Source organism: Sus scrofa, chromosome 17 (genome assembly GCF_000003025.6).
Source record: "Sus scrofa isolate TJ Tabasco breed Duroc chromosome 17, Sscrofa11.1, whole genome shotgun sequence".
NCBI lineage: Eukaryota > Metazoa > Chordata > Mammalia > Artiodactyla > Suidae > Sus > Sus scrofa.
Window position 1 is genome coordinate 38,482,490 of NC_010459.5, and position 20,428 is coordinate 38,502,917.

Genomic DNA, 20,428 nt, shown 5'->3' on the forward strand with positions numbered 1-20,428 from the left:
ATTGTAAATCAACTCTACGTCAATTAAAAAAAAATGAACCCCCTCCAAAAGAACTGACAAATATAACACCTTCCTCGAAGATCCAGAAAATGGGAACCTTGAAAGGAAGGGAGATTCAAGTATCTTTTTTTGTCCACGCCCATGACATGTGGAAGTTCCCAGGCCAGGGATCGAACCAGAGCCACAGCAGTGACAATGCCAAATCCTTAACCACTAGGCCACCAGGGAACTCCTGAGATTCAACTACCAACCACTGGGGTCTTTGGGGCCAGCTGACCTTAAGTTTAGCTGCGGAGTTCCCGTCGTGGCTCAGTGGTTAACGAATCCGACTAGGAACCATGAGGTTGCGGGTTTGGTCCCTGCCCTTGCTCAGTGGGTTAACGATCCGGCGTTGCCGTGAGCTGTGGTGTAGGTTGCAGATGCGGCTCGGATCCCACGTTGCTGTGGCTCTGGCGTAGGCCGGTGGCTACAGCTCCGATTCAACCCCTAGCCTGGGAACCTCCATATGCCGCGGGAGCGGCCCAAGAAATAGCAACAACAACAACAACAAAAAGACAAAAGACAAAAAAAAAAAAAAAAAGTTTAGCTGCGTCTTCAATTGTATAAGAAAAACAAACTAGATTTGCAATTGTTTTTAGCCAGGAATCTGTCCTTTGAATGAAATCTCATGAAACAACCCATTATGTAAAATAGGAAACCATGATAGTCAAAAGTAGATTTATTGTTATAGTTTAGTTTCAAAAACAAAAAAGTCATCCAGTGGTTATGAGGAGTCTAGGAAAACCTGTCCCAGTAATGCCAACTTCGAGGTAAAGGGCCGACTAGGGCAGCTGAGAAGTGGGATTTTCCTCTTGGCAGGCTTCTTCTCCCTTGCCTGGTCATGGTTTTCAGAGGAGGAGAATGTTCCTGGCCCTGTTGGGGGTTCCCATGGCCCAGAGCTCATAGATTTTTTGTGAAATCTCGACCTATTCCGTTTGAGAGAGTAGAATTCCCTCATCAAATCTTCCACTTCCCACTGCTCTTCCTTCAGCCTCCGGCAACAGTGCAGGGCAGCAGGGTCGATGGGGTGCGCTTCTGTGTTGAAGATGTAACCCCCAGCTCCCAGGATGCACTCCCCATAGGGGGTTATCACCACATCAAAGGTGGAACCATTGTTGTGGATGAAGTTGGAAGGGTCAAACAGCAGGTAGAGGTATTTCACAGTCTCGGCCAGGAAGAAAGACTCCATACGGTTGTCAAGCTTGTGGTCTCGCAGATCTTTGATCTGCCATGTGGGAGAGGGAAGCAAATCAGGACAGCATCACAGTGCAGCAGAAAGCGTCAGGGGACCCCGTTAGGCATTCCTATTCTCCCACTAAGGGGCTGAGGGCCTTTGGATGAATCGCTTAACTCTTCAGAGCTTTGCCCTTTCCCAGTCGGCACCATCTCTTACCCAGGGTCATCACAACTGTCCGTGGGCTTCCATTTCCACCCTAAAGGATGTTTATATAACCAGTCTTACCTGTCACTCGTCCACGGAAAACCCTCTGTTTATATCCCACTTCCTACAGACTAACGTCAAAGTCCTTCTCTCTTTCTAAAGACAAATATCATACAAGATAACATATTCCATATAACACGTGGAACCTAATAGAAATGATAAAATAGAACTTATAAAACCGAAACAGACTCTAAGATTTCAAAACCAAACCTATGTTTACCAAAGGGGAAATGTGGAGGAAGGAGAGATAAATTAGGAGGTTGGGACTGACATACACGAGTAGATATAAAACGGGCGGGTCACAAGGACCTACTGGATAGCACAGGGAAATTGACTCAATACTGCGTAATAACCTATATGCTAAAATCATCTGAAAAGGAATGGATATATGTACATGCATAACTGACTTATTTGGTGGTATGCTTAAAATTAACGCAATTCTGTAAGTCAACTATATTCCAAAAAAATTTTTAAAACTAAAATCAAATAAAATCAGAGCCCCTATCAGGAGCTCCCATTGTGGTGCAGTGGAATTGACTCTGACTAGTATCCATGAAGATTTGGGTTAGATCCCTGGCCTTGCTCAGTGGGTCGGGGATCTGGAGCTGCTGTGAGCTGCAGTGTAGGTTAGTACCTATAGCTCCAATTCAACCCCTAGCCTGGGAACTTCCATACGCCATGGGTGCGGCCTTAAAAAAGCAAAAAAGAAAAAAAAATCAAAGTCCTAACAGGTCCTTTGTGATTTGGCTCCTGCCCCTCCCTGGCCATCTCTTCCTGCTCTCTCCCTGGCTCCCAGAGATCCAGCCACACAGCCCTTCTCTTGGGTGAGCAAGCACACGCCCACCCCTAGTTCTATACACTGTTGTTTTTTCAGCCTGGAGCACTTCTCCTTCAGACATCCTCCCTGTCAGCTCCTTCACTTCCGTCAAGCCTCTGCTCAATTGCTGCCTCATCTGAATGGTCTTCCCTGGCCTCCCACATGTTATAATAATCTCCTACCCCCTTTATCTTATCCTTTTGGGATTCTAAACACTGACTTTTAATGATGTAAAAATTTAATCTTCTTTTTTTTTTTTTAAGGCCACACCCTTGGCATAAGAAAGTTCCCAGGCTAGGGGCTGAACTGGATCTGCAGCTGCTGGCCTACAGCACAGCCACAGCAACACCAGATCCAAGCCATGTCTGTGACCTACATCACAGCTAACAGCAACGCTGGATCCTTAACCCAGTGAGCGGGGCCAGGGATCGAACCTGAGTCCTCAGTGACACTAGTCAGGTTCATTACCACTGATGGACAATGGGAATGCCTTATTTTTTTTAAATGTAGCATCATTTACTTATCTCATCCTCACTTAATGGACACGAAGGTGGTTATCAGGATTTTTGCTCTTTATGAGCAACTAATTAGGAGTCTTTATGAAGAAAAATTCATACTGAGTTTACAATCAGGGCTGAGTAAGTTTACTTGCTACATCCATTTATTTTAGCTTCTCAGATTGAGCAATGTATTTTTTTAAATAAAACTAATTCTCAGTAGATATCTATTTTACACAAAAAAATGACTAAAATATGGACTTGAAGTACCAAAAATTATTGTTCTCTTGTCCTGTTTGCCAGAGTCCAAGGAGTCAGACGCCTATTCCCATCATTCATTTTGGAAGGGCTCCAAAGGCTTCATTTTCGTGGAAATAAATCAAGAGTTCCTAAAGCCCCAACGGGCTCATCCACTTTGGCTTTTCACAAAATACAGCATATTAGAAACTAAAACATATCATTGCTTTATATTTCTCCTACACATATAGGTCTTTTCTTTAAAAATAAGTATCTGTGTTTTACTTTTGGAATATAATCATGTTACAACTTTTTGAAAAAGAAGGGTTTTTGTTTTTAATACCACACCCTAAAAAAACCTCTATGGGCTTTTTGGTGAATTTTCTTCCATGATATTTGCTGACACATCTGGTTTTTCCATGTCCGTAACCACTGTTTACATCTTGCCTGCTTGGGTCCTCTAAGGATGTGACATGGCTTTCATCCTTGACTCTTTCAATCCATTCTGCACAGAGCAGCCAGGGTGGATCTTTCTAAACTACAAATCAGACATATCTCTGCTCTGCTGTAAATCCTAACCAGGCTTCTCATGCCAAGCAGAACAAAATCCAAACTCTTCCCCAGGGCCCTACATGATCTGGCCCCTGCTGACCTTGGGGACTGCATCTCCCCCCACTTCCTCCTTGCTCACACCTTTCCAACCACATGGGCCTTCCTTCTGTCTCCTAGATGGACATTCACTGTTTTTCCTACTAAAATGTCAGCTCAGGGCTTGGTTTTTCTTCACGGCTATAACCGCCTAGCCTGTGAAAGCCACTCATAAATATCTGGAAGACCCAGTAAGGCTGTTTTTAATGACCCCTGGGTTTGCACATAAGGCTACGGAACTCTGTATTTCTCTTCAATAATCCATTTTATAGGCCTTTTCACAAAATGTTTCATGAAACTCACCCTTGCAAAGTAGCCTATTCAGACAGCTAAAGGACTCCAAAGCACAGAGAATCCAAGGCCATGGAGTCAAGACCCCTGGGAACTAATCCCAACTCAACCTGCATTAGCTCCGAGACCTCTAGCAAGGCTCTCAGCTTCTGTTCCTGTCTCTCCACCTATAAATAAAGGTATTACTTACATCTCTAAGGTCCCTTCCAGTGCTAATATTCCAGAGGCTCCCTGGCAGCAGGGGGAGACATTTCCCAACTCTCGGGCCCATGGAAACACTTACTGTGGCAAATCCACATTCCACCTTGCTGATTTTTTCGATGGATTCCACAGCATCTCTTCCGAGTTCTAAGAGGGTGGGGTCCCCCGTAGCACGGTAGAGATACATTGCGCTCTCAATGAGTTCTGCAAAGTTCAAGACAGACCCTGCTCACCCAGTGGCTGATCAGGGAAGGCCTGGGGCCTGCCTGGGGCAGTGAGGGGCTCCTCCCACCATACCTTGTCCACGGGGTCCCAATGAAGGGGGAACCTAGGACAACTCATTTAATACTAATCTTCAGAGCCAGTATATACCCAAAGTCTGAAGCTTTGTGAAAACCAGCATTAAAACAGACCTTCGACTCCCATTCCAAGAGGGGCCAGGCAGCCAGGCTCTGAGACAGGGAGGGTGACAGAGGTTGCTGCCTATCTCCCAATATCTATTCCTTCCTTCTTCCTTAGTAACTGAATAGCTAACTTTACCCAAGCACAAGACTGCCTGGACTAACAACTGTTCCCAGTAGTCAGTGTGGGATTAACATCCCTGACACCAAAGACAGCCATACAGGACCAGAAAATCAGAGGGAAATAAATTTATATTTGAATTAAGCTACTACTTTTTCTCTGTCACTTACAACCTAACCCAATCCTAAAACTTAGAGCATGAGCCTGTCATTATAAAGCTCTTTCCAAGCTAGGATGGACAAAAAGATGAAGGTGAAGATATTCAGGAATCAACTTTCAATCTAGCCAAGATGCTGCCATCAGTTCACTGTGCCCAGAACAAGTCAAGAGTCTTACCCTACTCTACACCACACCTGGAATTTGATGCTTAGACATGGATCCCGTCATAAGATGGCTATTAGCCAACGGGAGCTGGTCCAGATGAGAATATTCATTCCAGAGAAATGAAAACGCAGCAAAATGTGTTTACAGCTTTCAGATATCTAGAGCTATTATGGAAATGAAAGATTTGACCTCTAGGGTGGGCCCAGTGGGTAGAAGCTACAATTCCATAGACTTCCCACTTTTGCTTTTTTTTATTTTTTGCTTTCCAGGGCTGTATATGCAGCACATGGAATTTCAAATATTTGGAATCAATTTAGGGGTTAGGGGTTAGGGATCAAATTGAAGCTGCAGTCGCTGGCCTACACCACAGCCACAGCAACGCCAGATCCGAGCCACATCTATGACCTACACCACAGCTCACGGCAGCGCTGGATCCTTAACCCACTGAGTGAGGCCAGGGATCAAAGCCTCGTCCTCATGATACTAGTTGGGTTCATTACTGCTGAGCCACAATGGGGACTCCAGACTTCCAACTTCTTTACTGTCTTTTCTCGGAGAAGAAAGAATGCCTCACCCCTCCCTATACCAACCTCTCCTCCTGATGTTCTACTTCCTGTTTCCTCCTGGCCCTTGATCGGCACTTTTCTCGCTTTTGATTTATTACCTCAAACTCTATTTCTTATTTTTGGAGAGAAGATTGCCGCCTATCTCCCCAGTTTTCTCCTACTTCTCCTTTCCCTTTATCCCACAGGCCTCCAGACACCTGCTAATCTAACTGCAAATATTCTAAGACACAGACTGGGGTACATTTACTAGCAGATGAACACACTGTGCGTGTTCAAAGACAGAAAAGACGGTGGCCTCATGGGAGGCTTCTCCTTATGCTTCTGGCAGCTGGCTGGCTCAGTGTAGCCAGGACCAAGCATCTCATTTCTCGTTTTCTCTTACTCACATGGGCCTGCATAGGCTAATGACTGCTTTAATTTTCTGTATATCTGGCCAACTCTTTAGAAGAGGGTGACAGCCCAAAGCTTAGATTTGGACTTAGGGGGAAGTAATGGCCCACAGAGGCTTTTAGGCTTGGTTCAGTGCTCCAGCACTGCTGGTCAGATACATGGACCAGGGTGGCAGGCACTGGCCTATCTAATTATAGAATAGCACTTATCTCCCATTTGCTATTGCTTTGGGGTAGGAAGGGTCACTGGACTAAGGCATTCCTGGATGCCTGGCTGTGGTGCCTTCCTTTCCACTGTGCCTTCCTGCCAGCCTATCCTGCAAACAGAACAGATTGCCTCTACAAGTAGTGAGCCTCCTGCAACTGGTGGTAACTGAACAAAGACAACAAAACCACTTGGCCGGGCTATTACAGGGGGATTTCCATCAGAAGACCTCTCAGGTTCCCTCTAACCCTAAGAATGCACAAGTCTGTCTTACATTTAATCTTAAACTGTCTTCATCTCATCTATTGGTAACACGGGATACAATACCATCTGAGCATTTGCTTTTTTAAAAAAAAAAAAACAAAAAAACAAGGAGTTCCCATTGTGGCTCAGCGGTAATGAACCCAACTAGTATCCATGAGAACGCAGGTTCGATCCCTGGCCTCGCTCAGTGGGATCTGGCATTGCTGTGAGCTATGGTGTAGGTTGCAGATGCAGCTCAGATTCCCCGTTGCTGTGGCTGTGGTGCAGACCGGCAGCTGCAGCTCTGAATTGACCCCTAGCCTGGGAACGTTCATATGCTGTGGGTGTGGCCCTAAAAAGAAAAAAACAAACAACAACAACAAAAATGAATAAATGCATGAGAAATACTAAAAATGGCAACCCCTAAGGAATCAAAAGTGCCTAATTTGCTCTTTCCAGTTGCTGTTTTACTTCCTCTTCTGTTCCCCCTCCAGGACCCCTACAACAATCATTTAAAGGATTAGAGGGTAAGAGGAGGAAGGAAATGGGGTAGAGAAGGGCAGAATGGGCAGAAGCTACTAGAAGGCCCACCCCACATCTGAAAGGCATTCAGGTGGGAAGAGCCTAAAACAATAGTAACATAACTTATTTGGGGGGCGGGGGTGACTGTGTGCTGACTAAGCTTCCTTCCTCTGTCCGCCTTTCCCTTCCCCGCCTCACAATGTTGAAGTTTCCTTCAGTGAATCAGAAGATCGGAGCTGGAAAGGAACTCAGGAGAGTTATCAAGTATGTAGTCCCTTCCTTCTCTAAATCTTGACTTCTAAGCTGCAAATGGGGAGGTGGACGAGAAGAGATGATTCATTCCTAAAGTTCATTCCAAAGTTCTAACTTCCCATAGATGCCTAATTTATCTGACCTGACCCACCAACTTACAAATTTGGTTTCCACGTCTGAAATCTTGGTAGCAGGAACTCCAAAGGTGTTGACCTGGCTTTTTCCATCTCACTCACTTATCCAAGAGCAGAGTATGTAGTTAGGACACCTGGGTTCCATTCCTAGCTCCTACACTTAACTGCCTTGGGCAAAGCCATTTCAACCCACTAGGCTTCTGTTTCCTCCTCTGAAAATATGGGGATAAATAATTCCTAGCAGGAAAATCATCCAGAGCCACTGGAAGAAGCAGATGGGGGGGGGGGAGCTTTGAGCACTTGCAAGGGAGGCATGGAGCCTCATAGAAATGTGAGGTCTGGGGTTTGGAGACTCAGAGCTTGTGTGCCAGAGATGGACCAGAGATGCTGCTTACCCGGCCGGAGTGGGTAGCCCTCTCGCTTCTCCACTGTATATCCCTGAGGAATGTTGTAGAATTCTGGGAGCCCCCCAAACTGCTTCCAGACGGTGTAGTAGTTGAGGAAGGTTCTCATGGCATTGTCAATGTCCCCAATGAGGCTCTGTAGGAGAGAAGCAGTTGTCAGACAAGCAGCCACTAGGCAGAAAACCCACATCCCCAAACCCCACACAGGCCCTCAGGGAAAAGAAGAAGCAAAGGCTTACGAGCCAAAAAGATCTGCCATCAAACCCTGAGTCAGCTACTGACCCCTCATTCAGCCTCAAATCAGAAACTTGACTTCTCTGAGCCTCATCTATAACAGGCAAAATACAGTATATGTTTTATGTTGTTGTGAAAGACAGAGGTTGTATACAAGTCCTTGCCCACCAGTACATGCTCAGTCAACCCTGGCTACTAACAGTTTTTAAATAGATAAGTCAACCCATCTGATTCAAAATTCTAAGAATAAGAAAAAGTTGGAGTTCCCATTGTGGCTCAGTGGAAACAAATTCCACTAGTATCCGTGAGGATGCAGTGGTCCGGGATTTTGGGTTGCCATGAGCTGTGGTATAGGTCGAAGATGCAGCTCAGATACCCCATTGCTGTGGCTGTAGCATAGGCCAGAAGCTGTAGGTCCAATTCAACCCCTAGCCTGAATTTCCATAAGCCGCAGGTGTGGCCCTTAAAAGCAAAAAGAAAAGAAAAAGTTGATTGTACTAAGACTCACCCTGACCCTGGACCCCAGCGAATAACCACTTTGCATTAGTTTGTAAACATAAGCAAAGATGTCTGAGTGTATATTATTTTCCCCGCACTGAATATAGCTTATTAAATACACTGGTCTATGGTTCCCTCTATTCATTTAATAACATATCTCGATTTTTCCATGTAAGTACATAAAGCACTCCCTCCTCCTATTTATATAGTTGCATAGTTCCATTGCTTGGACTATGATTGAATTAGTTTCCTATTGAGAGTTGGCTTGGTTCCAATATTTCGCTATTGGTTGTAATAATCAATGCTGCAACAAATAACCCTACACATGTCGGCTGAAACATATGAGAAGTGTATATATAAGAAAAATTTCTAGAATTAGGACTGCTGAGTCAGGGGATATATGTATTTATAATGTTACTAGCTGCTACTAAGCAACAATCTTTTTTTTCTTTTTTAACTATTTTAGGGCCGCACCTGTGGCATATGGAGGTTCCCAGGCTAGGGTTCAAATCGGAGACACAGCCGCTAGCCTATGCCACAGCCACAGCAACTGGGGATCCGAACCTTTTCTGTGACCTACATCACAGCTCATGGCAACGCCAGATCCCCAACGCACTGAGTGAGGCCCAGGATTGAACCTGCATCCTCATGGATCCTAGTCGAGTTGTTAACCACTGAGCCAGCAAGAGAAGTCTGGTAGCTATCCATATTAATATAAGCTCACAGAAAAACAGCCAACCTTCTTGACATTTTCATCAGATTGTGTCAGGGGTAGAACTTGACATTTCCCAAACAAAATTCTTAGTTTCCTCGCTCCCCAGCAAGGTTGCCTCCCTACACTCACTTCTCTCCTTCTCAGTAAATGGCACCACTTCCAATGATTCTACTCTAGCCAGATGCCTATGGTCATCCTTGACTCCTCCCTCTCCCCCAACCACCACATCCAAGTCCATCAGCAACTCCTGTCAATTCCCTCTAAGACGTCAAGATTTTTCTATCTCCAGAGCCACCACCTGCGCACTAGCATCTTGACTGGGGTGACCTCAAAGGCCTTCCCACTGGTCGCACCACTAGTCTTCTCCTGACCACTCTCCCAAGGCATCCAGAGGAACTCTCTTACTGCAGTCTACAGACCTTAGCGGCTTTCCACGGGCTCGGCATGAGGTCAAGACACCGCACCGTGGCCCTCAAGGCCCTGTACGACCTGTTCACCGCTGACCTTCCCTGACTGACCCTTCCCTTTCCTGGACGGTGGCCATACTGCTTTTGTTTCTGATAAACACTCTTCTCTTTCCTGCCTTGTGACCTTCACACCTCATGTTTCCTCTGCCTGGAATGTCATCCCTTAGCCTCGGTTCTTCCCGTATCAGCTTGAGCATCACCACTTCTGAGAGGCCTTCTTATCTGAAGTAGGTCCCCATCCAATATCCTCTCTTGAGCCCCTTATTTGTATCCTTCATTACAACTTATTATTCTGTGAACTTGTCTAAGTTTTTGTGTCTCATCCTCTATAAACTTCATGAGAGCAGGGCCTGGAAGACAGCAGGCACTCAAATATCTGTTGAGCTAACGAACAAATTTAACTCTAAGCCTTGTTTCTTCATTTATGAAACAATGTTTACCTCAGTGTGTTATGATGATTCTGTGTAAAATGCCTGGCACATAAATCACTTTTTCGCGAATACCTAATGTAATACATCTACCTGCCGGACACTGAAGAGATGTTCAATAAATGTTACCTGTTAGTGTTAGCATAACCTCACAGAGAAGGGACCCCTTCTCAAACTGCGGAAAGTGTCACGCACAATGCACACAAATCCTACACAAACCAAGATGGCAAAGTGTGGTATATACATACAAGGGACTATTATTCAGCCTTAAAAAGAAGGAAATTCTGACACATGTTACAAGCAGAAACCTTGAGGACATTACGGTAAATGGACCAAAGAAGACAAACACTGTATGATTCCACCTCTATGAGGCACCTGGAGTGGTCAAAATCACAAGGATAGAAAATAAAATGGTGGGGAAGTTCCCTGTGGCACAGTGGGTTAAGGACCTGGTGCTGCTGCAGCTGTGGCACATGTCGCAACTGTGGTATGGGTTTGATCATGGACCCAGAACATCCATGTGCCACAAGGGTGGCCAAAAAGAAAAAGAAAAAAGAAAGAAAACATAACGGTGGTTGTTAGGGGCTTAGAGGAGGAGATAGGGAATTATTGTTTGAAATGTATAGAGGTTCAGGAGTTCCCTTCATGGCTCAGCCACAATCCTGACTAGGATTCATGAGGATGTGGGTTTGATCCCTGGCCTTGCTCAGTGGGTTAAGGATCTGGCATTGCCACGAGTTGTAGGGTAGGTCAAAGATGTGGCTCGGATCCCGAGTTGCTCTGGTTGTGATGTAGGTCGGCAGCTGCAGCTCTGATTCGACCCCTAGCCTGGGAACTTCCATATGCCGAAGGAAGGGAAAGGAAAGGAAAGCAAAGGAAAGGAAGGGACGGGACGGGAAGGGAGAAAGAAAAGAAAGAGAGAGAGAGAGAGAGAGAGAGAGAAAGAAAGAAAGAAAGAAAGAAAGAAAGAAAATGTATAGAGATTCAGTTCCACAAGATGAGTTATGGGGATGGATGGTGGTGATGGCTACACAGCAGCATGAACATAGATACCAGTGACCTGTAAAAGGTCAAGATGGTAAGTTTTATGTTACATGTATTTTACCCACCATTTTAAAAAAGGGAAAAAGTATAGTCACTTATTTTTTTCTTCATTACTGGGTATTTGGACCATTTCTAGTTTTTCTTTGTCATGAACTTTGCTGCTAGAAATATCTGTACACAGGTTGCATCTTTCCCTTTTGAGTTATTTTCCTGGGGGACATGCACAGAAATGGCATCATGCAAAGTCAGACGGCATGATCAGTTCCATGGCTGGGATGTACAAGCAGGTTTTCTAAGAGGAATGTAGTCACAAATAGGGTTTTTTTTGGGGGGGTGTCTTTTTTTCTTGGTCTTTTTTTAGGGCTGTGCCTGCAGCATATGGAGGTTCCCAGGCTAGGGGTCTAACTGGAGCTGTAGCTGCCGGCCTACACCACAGCCACAGTCACAGCAACACAGGATCCAAGCCGCATCTGCAACCTACACCAAGAGCTCACAGCAATGCCAGATCCCTAGCCCACTGAGCGAGGCCAGGGATCAAACCCACAACCTCATGATTTCTAGTTGGATTCATTAACCACTGAGCCACGGTGGGAATTCCCACAAATAGTTTTAGGGAAATAGATTTCCAGATCCTCAACTTTCCTAAAATGGATCTGCCTAAGAATATGTTTGTAACACCAGGCAGGCTATCCATTCTGTATCTTACACAACCATCCTTATATTTTACCAGAGCAAAGTGTACCCACCAACAATCTCCAACCTTACTGTGGAACTGTCCTTAGGTATAAAAACTTCCTGAGCACTGAACCAGGTAAAATTTAAAATACTAGTGTAGGGAGTTCCCATTGTGGTGCAGCAGAAACAAATCCGACTAGGAACCATGAGATTGTGGGTTCGATCCCTGGCCTCGCTCAATGGGTTAAGGATCCAGTGTTGCTGTGAGCTGTGGTGTAGGTCGCAGACACGGCTCAGATCCTGAGTTGCTATGGCTGTGGTGTAGCTGGCAGCCCCAGTTCCGATTAGACTCCTAGCCTGGGAACCTCCATGTGCCATGGGTGCGACCCTAAAAAGACAAAAATAAATAAATTAATTAATTTAATTAAATTAAAAAAAATAAAAAATAAAATACTAGTGTAGGTGTAGAGAAAAATTAATGCCTTTAACCACACAGTAACAAATCCTTCTGCAAATGAGACAGCTTTCAATTCCTGGCTTTCAAAAAATTGAAAGAGGAACTGGTCAAATTGTCAGCAGAGAGAGCGCTTTAAAAAAAAAATTTTTTTTTTTTTGGCTGCACCCATGACATGCGGAAGTTACCAGGCCAGGGACTGAACTCGAGCCACATCAGTGACAACAAGTCCTTAACCGCTAGGCCACCAAGGAAGTCCTTAAAAATATTTTTGATGATAGACCATTATGTGATTTTTTTAACCATATAAAGACTGAACCACATAATACTGCTACTTTTTCAGGTCAAAAATGGTTCAATATTGGCAATTTTATATGGTTCAATCTACTAACTCACTGATTTCAAAGAATTGAATGGTACTGCAATAATCAAACTCCTTGCAGCTCCATCTATTTATTTATGTGCATTGGCTCCTAGGCACTTGCATCTAAAAAAATGAAAAGCAGGAATAAAATTGATGCCTAATCATGCCCTGTTTTAGCAACATGTATTATTCATGCACAAATACACAAACTGCTTAAAAATTTTAAAAGCCCCAAAAATCTCATTTAAGAAATGCACTTCAAATAAAATTGCTTTCAGGTTTATTACCATAAAAAATTATAAGCTATAGGGAGTTCCTGACTTGGCTCAGAGGAAAATTAATCCCCCAACTAGTATCCATGAGGATGAGGGTTTTTGATCCCTGGCCTTGCTCATTGGGTTAAGGATCTGACATTACCATGTGCTCAGGGTGCAGGTTGCAGACTCGGCCTGGATCCCTAGTTGCTGTGGCTGTGGCACAGGCCAGCAGCTGTGGCTCTGATTTGACCCCTAGCCTGGGAATTTCCATATGCCATGCCATATATATATAAATGCTATAAATGTTTTTAAATCACTTACATACTAATGGTAACTAAATCCAGAAGAAAAAAATTTAATACTCAGAGCCTATGGTCAGAGGAAATTTTAAAATATAAATTTCTGGAGTTCCCGTCATGGCGCAGTAGAAACGAATACAACTAGGAACCATGAGGTTGTGGGTTCAATCCCTGGCCTTGCTCAGTGGGTTAAGGATCCAGCATTACCATGAGCTGTAGTGTAGGCTGCAGGCATGCCTTAGATCTGGCATTCCTGTGGCTGTGGTGTAGGCTGGCAGCTATAGCTCCAATTCAACCCCTAGCCTGGGAACCTCCATATGCCAGGGTGCAGCCCTGAAAAGACAAAAAAAAAAAAAAAAAAAAGACATAAAATATAAATTTCTATGTAGGAACAAATTTTGTCACAGAGACATATAATAGGGTGATCAAGAAAATGCTTTTAGCATAAAATATAATAATTAATATAAAATCCTGTTGGGGTAGTAGAATGGAAATATGAGTTGAAGGAGAAAAAGGAATGGTATGCAACTATTTAAACTCATGATTTAAAATATACAAGGGGCTCTATAATTTTTCAAAATTCTTTAGAAGACAATCAATAAAATTTGAAGATCTTAGAAGATTTGGACCAATATTTAATATTATCTGTAAATTCTCTCTGAGCCTCTTTACATAAATATGTAAAATGAGAGGGTTGGCTAAAAGTATATAATGGGGAACTAGTTAAATAAATGTCCATACCTCTATTCAATGGAATATATGCAACTGTTTAAAAAAGCAAAATTGATATATATATATATGTATATATATATATGTGTATATATATATATATATATATCAATAAAGAATGAGGAGTTCCTGTCGTGGCTCAGTGGTCAACGAATCCGACTAGGAACCACGAGGTTGCAGATTCAATCCCTGCCCCCACTGAGCGTGTTAAGGATCCAGCGTTGCCATGAGCTATGGTATAGGTCGCGTTGCTGTTTCTCCGGCATAGGCTGGCTGCTCCAGCTCCGATTAGACCCCTAGCCTGGGAACCTCCATATGCTGTGGGTGCAGCCCTAGAAAAGGCAAAAAGACAAAAAAAAAAAAAAAGAGAGAATGATCTTCAAGATACATTCAGGGAAAAAGAATAAACAATATTCCTATTTATGTAAAGAAAAAAGGGGGAGATAAATATACATATAACTAAACAGATTTCTGGAAAGATATTCAGAAGCAGAAACCTGACAATAAGGGCTGGACTGGGGAGAGACTCTTGAGGGTGGAGGCCTGAGACTTATTTATCACTCTATTTCTTTTTGTGCTTTAAAAATATATCATCATCAACATGTTATTACCTTAGGATTAAAAAAAAAAAAAGTAGTTTACAAAAATATTTTAGGACACCCAGTGGGTAGATTAGATGGGCTCCAGGATCCCTTCCAGCTACAGCTCTATCACCCTGTGTAATGGAAAAACATAATGATGGCAAGCAGAGCAGCCCCAGATGCTCTCACACCCTTCCTCAGGCCGGCTGTCAAGAATGAGGAATGTGACAGAAATATCCAGTGGAGAAACGGTGGTTGCCAATGGCTATTACCACCCAGCCCAGAAAGATGCCGTCTGCTTTAAGTGGTACAACATTCCATAACAAACTGGAAGTTCAGTGCCTAACACTTTGAAGCTTCCCTTGGAAAATTTGGTTAGGCAGAACTGCAAATCTGTTTAATTCACTCTAAGCCTCTCTCCCATCCCAAGTCCGATCGCTTCTGACTGGCACGTCAGAATGGGCTTGCTTTGTTGGTTCCATAGAAAAATGACCACCCTCTCTGATCATTCCTACCTGAAGACCAGGCCAGTAGGCCTCCAGAGACTGGAAGACCGGCATGGACACAGTCCCCTTGTACATCTGCACCCACAGGTACCAGTCATCGAAGCGGGTGTAATTCCGAATGGCTTTGTTATACTCTGCAGAGGAATAAGATAATGGACACATCAATGATGTGGGAGACAAAAGGCAGGCTTTGTCAACAGACCTAAACATTTGAGAGACTCTAGGATGGCCTAGCCTCAACATAGACAAGGAGGCACAGAGGAAGGAGCACAGGTTCTGGAGTCAAACTTCCAGGCTCAAATTCCAGCTCCAAGGAGTTCCCTGCTGATCTGGTGGTAAGGACTCTGCTTTCACCACTGCAGCCTGGGGTTCAATCTCTGGTCTAGAAACTGAGATCCCACATCAAGCCCCAGCGTGCGATGGCCAAAAAAAAAAAAAAAAAAAAAAAAAGCCAGCTTCAGCTTTTCCACTTGCTAGCTGTGACCCTGGGCAAGTTTTTCCCTCTTAAGCCTCAGTCTTATTATCTATAAAGCGAGGAGAGTAATATTTTATACCTCATGGGATTGTGCAGTCATTTATTCACTTAACAATATTCACTGATCATCTTCTAGGTGTCAGGCACTTAGAAGATGATAAATAAGACAAAGTCCAGCCCTCAGGGAGCTTATATGCTAGAGGGGACTTGGACTTAAAATTCCCTCTTGATTGTAAATCTATGAGAGCTCGGGTTTTGTTTTGTTCATTGTGGGATGCCCAACACGAAGACAGTACATAATAAATATGCACAATATCATCTGAATGAACAAAGTATCAAATATACATGCAAATAAGTAAGACAATTTCAAATAGTGTTGTAAGGATTAAGTGAAAGAGTCTATGTTCAGTGCCTGGCACAGTACTTGACACATCAATGGTACTCAATAAATATTTGCTGAATAAACGAATGATAGCCATAATTATTATTAAGGGTCCAATAATTCCTCAATAGCATTATTACTATTGTCTGAGGACCTGGAGGGTAAAATGTTTTTATTCAGTAGGCATTAATCTACTAGCTACCTCCTACCAAGCACTGTGGGAAGTACAAAGACAAATGAGGCCTGGATGTCTCACTCAGTGGTCAGAGCTGTAATTGTTATGACAGTTGACTACAAGAAAGATGCTGAAGGCCCTAAATTCTGAGGAAGGATCAGGTTTTTTCCTGGGCAAAGTGACATTTAAACTAGGCCCTGAAGGGCGAACAATTTGGATACACAAAGGCAAAATAAAAGGTCTTCTGGGCAAAGGAAACACCACCAGCAATGGCCAGGAAATGAAAAAATCCAGGGCTGCATCCAGAGAAGCCAGCGTGGTACAGTTGGCTCTTGCAAGGAGGTACACAGAGGTGTGGTGGGCCTCCACTGGATGGTGTAAGTCCATGGTGGCTTTGGATGCAGACTCAGACTTTCAGAACTGATTCTGTAGCACCTGGGAGCAACTGAAAGTTTATAAAGAAACTCCATGTCAACAGGAAAAACCATGGGGAAAAGCCTTCTGACCCTGCCCTTTTTACCTAGGAACATGGCCATGAGCTTCTTATCCTGAAGAAGGATGGCTCCTTTCACCAGGTACTCAAAGTAAGAGTCCACGCCAGCCCCAATGCCCGCGTCCTGGGCCACCCACTTGCCAGTGAGCACGTCGATGTGGTTGCCAACCTGGGAGAGAGACATGTGGTCCCAAAGGAGGGCCCAAGACCAAACAAGGATCCCTCCACACCCTTGCCTCCTGAGATACAAGGCAGGCACCCTGGGACTTCCTGGGAGACAAGAAGGGTTGGGGGGCAAGGCTGGATTGTGGCCAGCTCTTTTGCATATCTGTATAGTGGGGGTGCATCTCATGCACATTTAGGACTTAATTATACACACTGGTCAGAAATTGAAATATTAACAATGACTTGGAGTGTCCATGACTTATCTGGAGTGAATGTGAGCTGGAAGATGAGAACGTGCCGTTCCCACAACCTGTCTCTGACTTCTCAGCCCCCAGCACATGTGTAATTCCAGTGTCTAAACACACAAAACATACTTCACGTATTTCCATAAATCGGCTCAGGAAGGACACCCAAGAAGCTGATAGAGTAGTTCCTTATAAGGAAAGGAACCGGGGGGCAGGGCGGGGGGTGGGGGAGAACTATCCATGAGGATACAGGTTCGATCCCTGGCCTGGCTCAGTGGGTTAAGGACTCAGTGTTGCTTCACGCTGTGGCATAGGTCGCAGATACAGTTCAGATCCAGTGCTGCTGTGGCTGTGGCGTAGGCCAGCAGCTGCAGCTCCAACTTGATCCCTGACCTGTGTTAGTTTGGGTCCTTTCAGGGGCAGACCCCCAGCAGGGAAGACAGGAAGTAGTTGATTTGGAAGGTGAGTCCCTGGAAACTGGCAGGGGTAGGGGGAAGTGAGGCGGGGCCATAAAGAGTGTTCCATCAGGCAAGTTACCCCAATGGGAACTGGAGCACCTTCCTGCTTGGCAGCTCTGGAGTCAGGGTCGAGCACAAGCCTCCACATTATCCCACCCAATGGCTGGGAATCAGGCTGATTATCCACCATCTCCCATGTATCAGTCACTGAGTGAGAACTGCTCTGGAGCAGCATTAAGTCCCAGCACTTCCAGCCAAAGGCAAGCAGAGCAGGAGCCAGGCACCAGAGAAGGCCCTCAGGCAAGGAGACATGGGTGACAGGAGTTGGAAGACAGGCCAGTGTGCGCAGAAATGGTAAAGGGCAGAGAGGAGGTGGGAAGGGCAGCCCCGGAGTCCAGTATGGTCCCAGCGCTGGAGGAAAAACTGGCTGTGTCGAAGGCACGAAGGGCTCCAGAGTGGCACTTTCTTAAGGAATTCTCAAGGATTCCTCACACAAGTTTTACTGTTCAAGCTGACTTAGAACCAGACTTTGCATAAACGTGCCTCCACCTGAATCACACTCAGACACCCCAGTCTTTATAAGTCATAATGACTCAGCAAGGAGGTATTAATACATCAACATTACTGCTGATGTAATTGTGGATCAGAAAGGTTGAGTGACTGGGCCAGGGTCACATAGTCTCGGTGTAGTAAGGCCAGGCTCAATCCCAGTTCTGACTAAATCTAGTGCTATTTCCTACACAGCTTTGGCTCAATTACTGTTTGTTTCACTGGATTATCCAGTTAAGGAGCTGAAACCAACCTTAGAGATTATCTGGCCCCAAGTGTGTGTTAAATGTCCATGAATTAATAGGTTCAGAGAGGAAAAGGAAGCCCTGGGGTCAAATGAATTTGTGAAATGTTAAGTAAAGTTAAATAGATGAATTTATCATAGGATTTCATAACCTTTAACCTGCTCATGTTCATTATGACTTTACTATAGGATATTTTATATAGTGTTTCCTAATCTTAATTGATCACTATCATTTTTTTCGTGGAGCAGCCATTCAACACCTCACAGATTTGGTTCTTTTTTTTTTTTTTTTTTTTTCTGTTTAGGGCCACACCTGCGACCTATGAAGTTCCCAGGCTAGGAGTCGAAGCAGAGCTGCAGCTGCCAGTCTATGCCACGGTCACAGCAACCCCAGATCCAAGCTGCATCTGTGACCTATGCCACCACAGCAACGCCGGATCCTTAACCCACTGATCGAGGCCAGGGATCAAACCCATATCGTCATGGACACTATGTCGGGTTCTTTATCCACAGAGCCACAAAGGGAACTACAGATTTGGTTCCAAGGAATACAGTTTTACTAACAAAAATATCTATAAATGAGAGCCAGACAGGCTGACAATCCAAGGTCACCAGATAAGCAAGGGACAGAAAGCAGATGACCTACTTCTAGAAATCAGCAAAACACGAGAAGTCAAAGCTTAACACACTCCTTTTCCTGCCAGAGGATGTGCTCTCACGCTCTCCTCCCCTCTGTACCAAAGCATGAACTGGAGGCTTGGTCTGCTTTCAGTGTCATAAGCCTAAGTCCTGGATCGCTCCTGAGGTCACCTTTAGTTTCTGGAGTGCAACTTGTTGCTCAAAGCCCTGAGCCTTACAAACAGGGACCAAGGTAGCCAACTTGACTTAGGAAGGATGGCAGTGGACCTACCAGCCCAATATCTGACCGGCTCTCCCAGAGACGCATCAGGGCCACTCTGGCCACATCTTCAAACACGGGGTCACCAGTAAGGCTGCTCAGGGTGGCAAATTCCACAATGAAGGTCCCAATCCCTGCCGTACAGGTGACAGGAGTCTCTCCTGGGTTCACACCATGAAGCAGGTTCACTGTTCCATATGGCATGCCAGTAGGGGTCTGAAATGCTAAACAATCGCAAAATTAAGACTCGAGGGAGTTCCCGTCATGGCTCAGCAGTTAACAAACCCAACTAGCATCCATGAGGATGCGGGTTCAATCCCTGGCCTTGCTCACTGGGTTGAGGATCTAGTGTTCTGGTGAGCTGTGGCGTAGGTCGCAGATGTGGCTTAGATCCCGTGTTGCTGTGGCTGTGGCATAGGCCAGCAGCTTCAGCTCCAGTTCAATCCCTAGCCTGGGAACCTCCATAGGCCCCGGATGAGGCCCTAAAACAAAACAAACAAAAAAAAATTGACTCCAGACAGGGAGGGTTGGACACAGGCCCAAAGCCTAAGGTCTTGACTAGCGCTTCCCTTTTGTCTCCTGGGTGATCTGCTTGAGACTGAGCTCGAGAAGGATAAAGGTCACAACTGGAGGGCCCTTAGTGGTCACCTAGCCCAGATGCTGCCAATTCGGCCCACAGACCTCGGGCTCCTGCCTGTGGTGAGGAGGGAATCGGTGAGCTGTGCTCCAGGGTGTCATATTGCACGTCTGCTCACTTTAGCTAGAACAGCTCTACTTGTACTTAGCTTACACTATGCCTTCAGAGGCCAGGCAGGTCACTTAGTGTGAATCAGGCAGGGTATAAGCCATAGGCAGTGATGGGGCTGGTGGCCCAATGAAGAAGCCATTCATGTAATTTTTCAAACATCATTCTGACCAAATGAAACCTATCTGCAGACCATAAATAGCCCCAGAAGAGCCAGTTTAAGAGCTTTGCTTTAAATAAAAAGTTTCAGGGAGGGGCTACTTTTTTTTTTTTTTTTTTAAAGGATATAGGGAGTTTCCTCATGGCTCAGTGGGTTAAGGATTCAGCATTGTCACTGCTGTGCCTCTGGTTAGTTCTGTGGCTTGGGTTCAACACCTGGCCCAGGAATTTCCACATGCCATGGGTGTGGCAAAAAGAAAAAGAAAAAAAGGCTATAAATCATGAAATTGATGTGGTCCAATCCTCAGTTCATAGGTAGGAAAAGTCATGCTGGTAAAGAAGTGACTCAAAGGTCACACAGAGAGAGCCAAACCAAGCTGGGAAGGAATGAATGCCCCGTGCCCACTCTCTCCCCCTCCCCGCCACAGGCCCTGGGCCCACCCCACCTCACCCCACC

General features: G+C 44.9%; 1 protein-coding gene across 1 annotated transcript in view; it reads right to left on the reverse strand.

The window, feature by feature from the left end:
* The window catches only part of EDEM2 (ER degradation enhancing alpha-mannosidase like protein 2), a 32,054-nt gene continuing 12,326 nt past the window's right edge, over window positions 701–20,428 (reverse strand). Inside the window, exons 6-11 of the mRNA XM_003359958.5 lie at window positions 19,080–19,291; window positions 16,536–16,677; window positions 14,993–15,117; window positions 7,724–7,868; window positions 4,254–4,375; window positions 701–1,264 (exon numbers count right to left, since the gene is read on the reverse strand). Of these exons, the coding sequence (XP_003360006.1) occupies window positions 764–1,264; window positions 4,254–4,375; window positions 7,724–7,868; window positions 14,993–15,117; window positions 16,536–16,677; window positions 19,080–19,291 (1,247 nt within the window). The 3' untranslated portion in view covers window positions 701–763. The remainder of the gene's footprint in view (window positions 1,265–4,253; window positions 4,376–7,723; window positions 7,869–14,992; window positions 15,118–16,535; window positions 16,678–19,079; window positions 19,292–20,428) is intronic.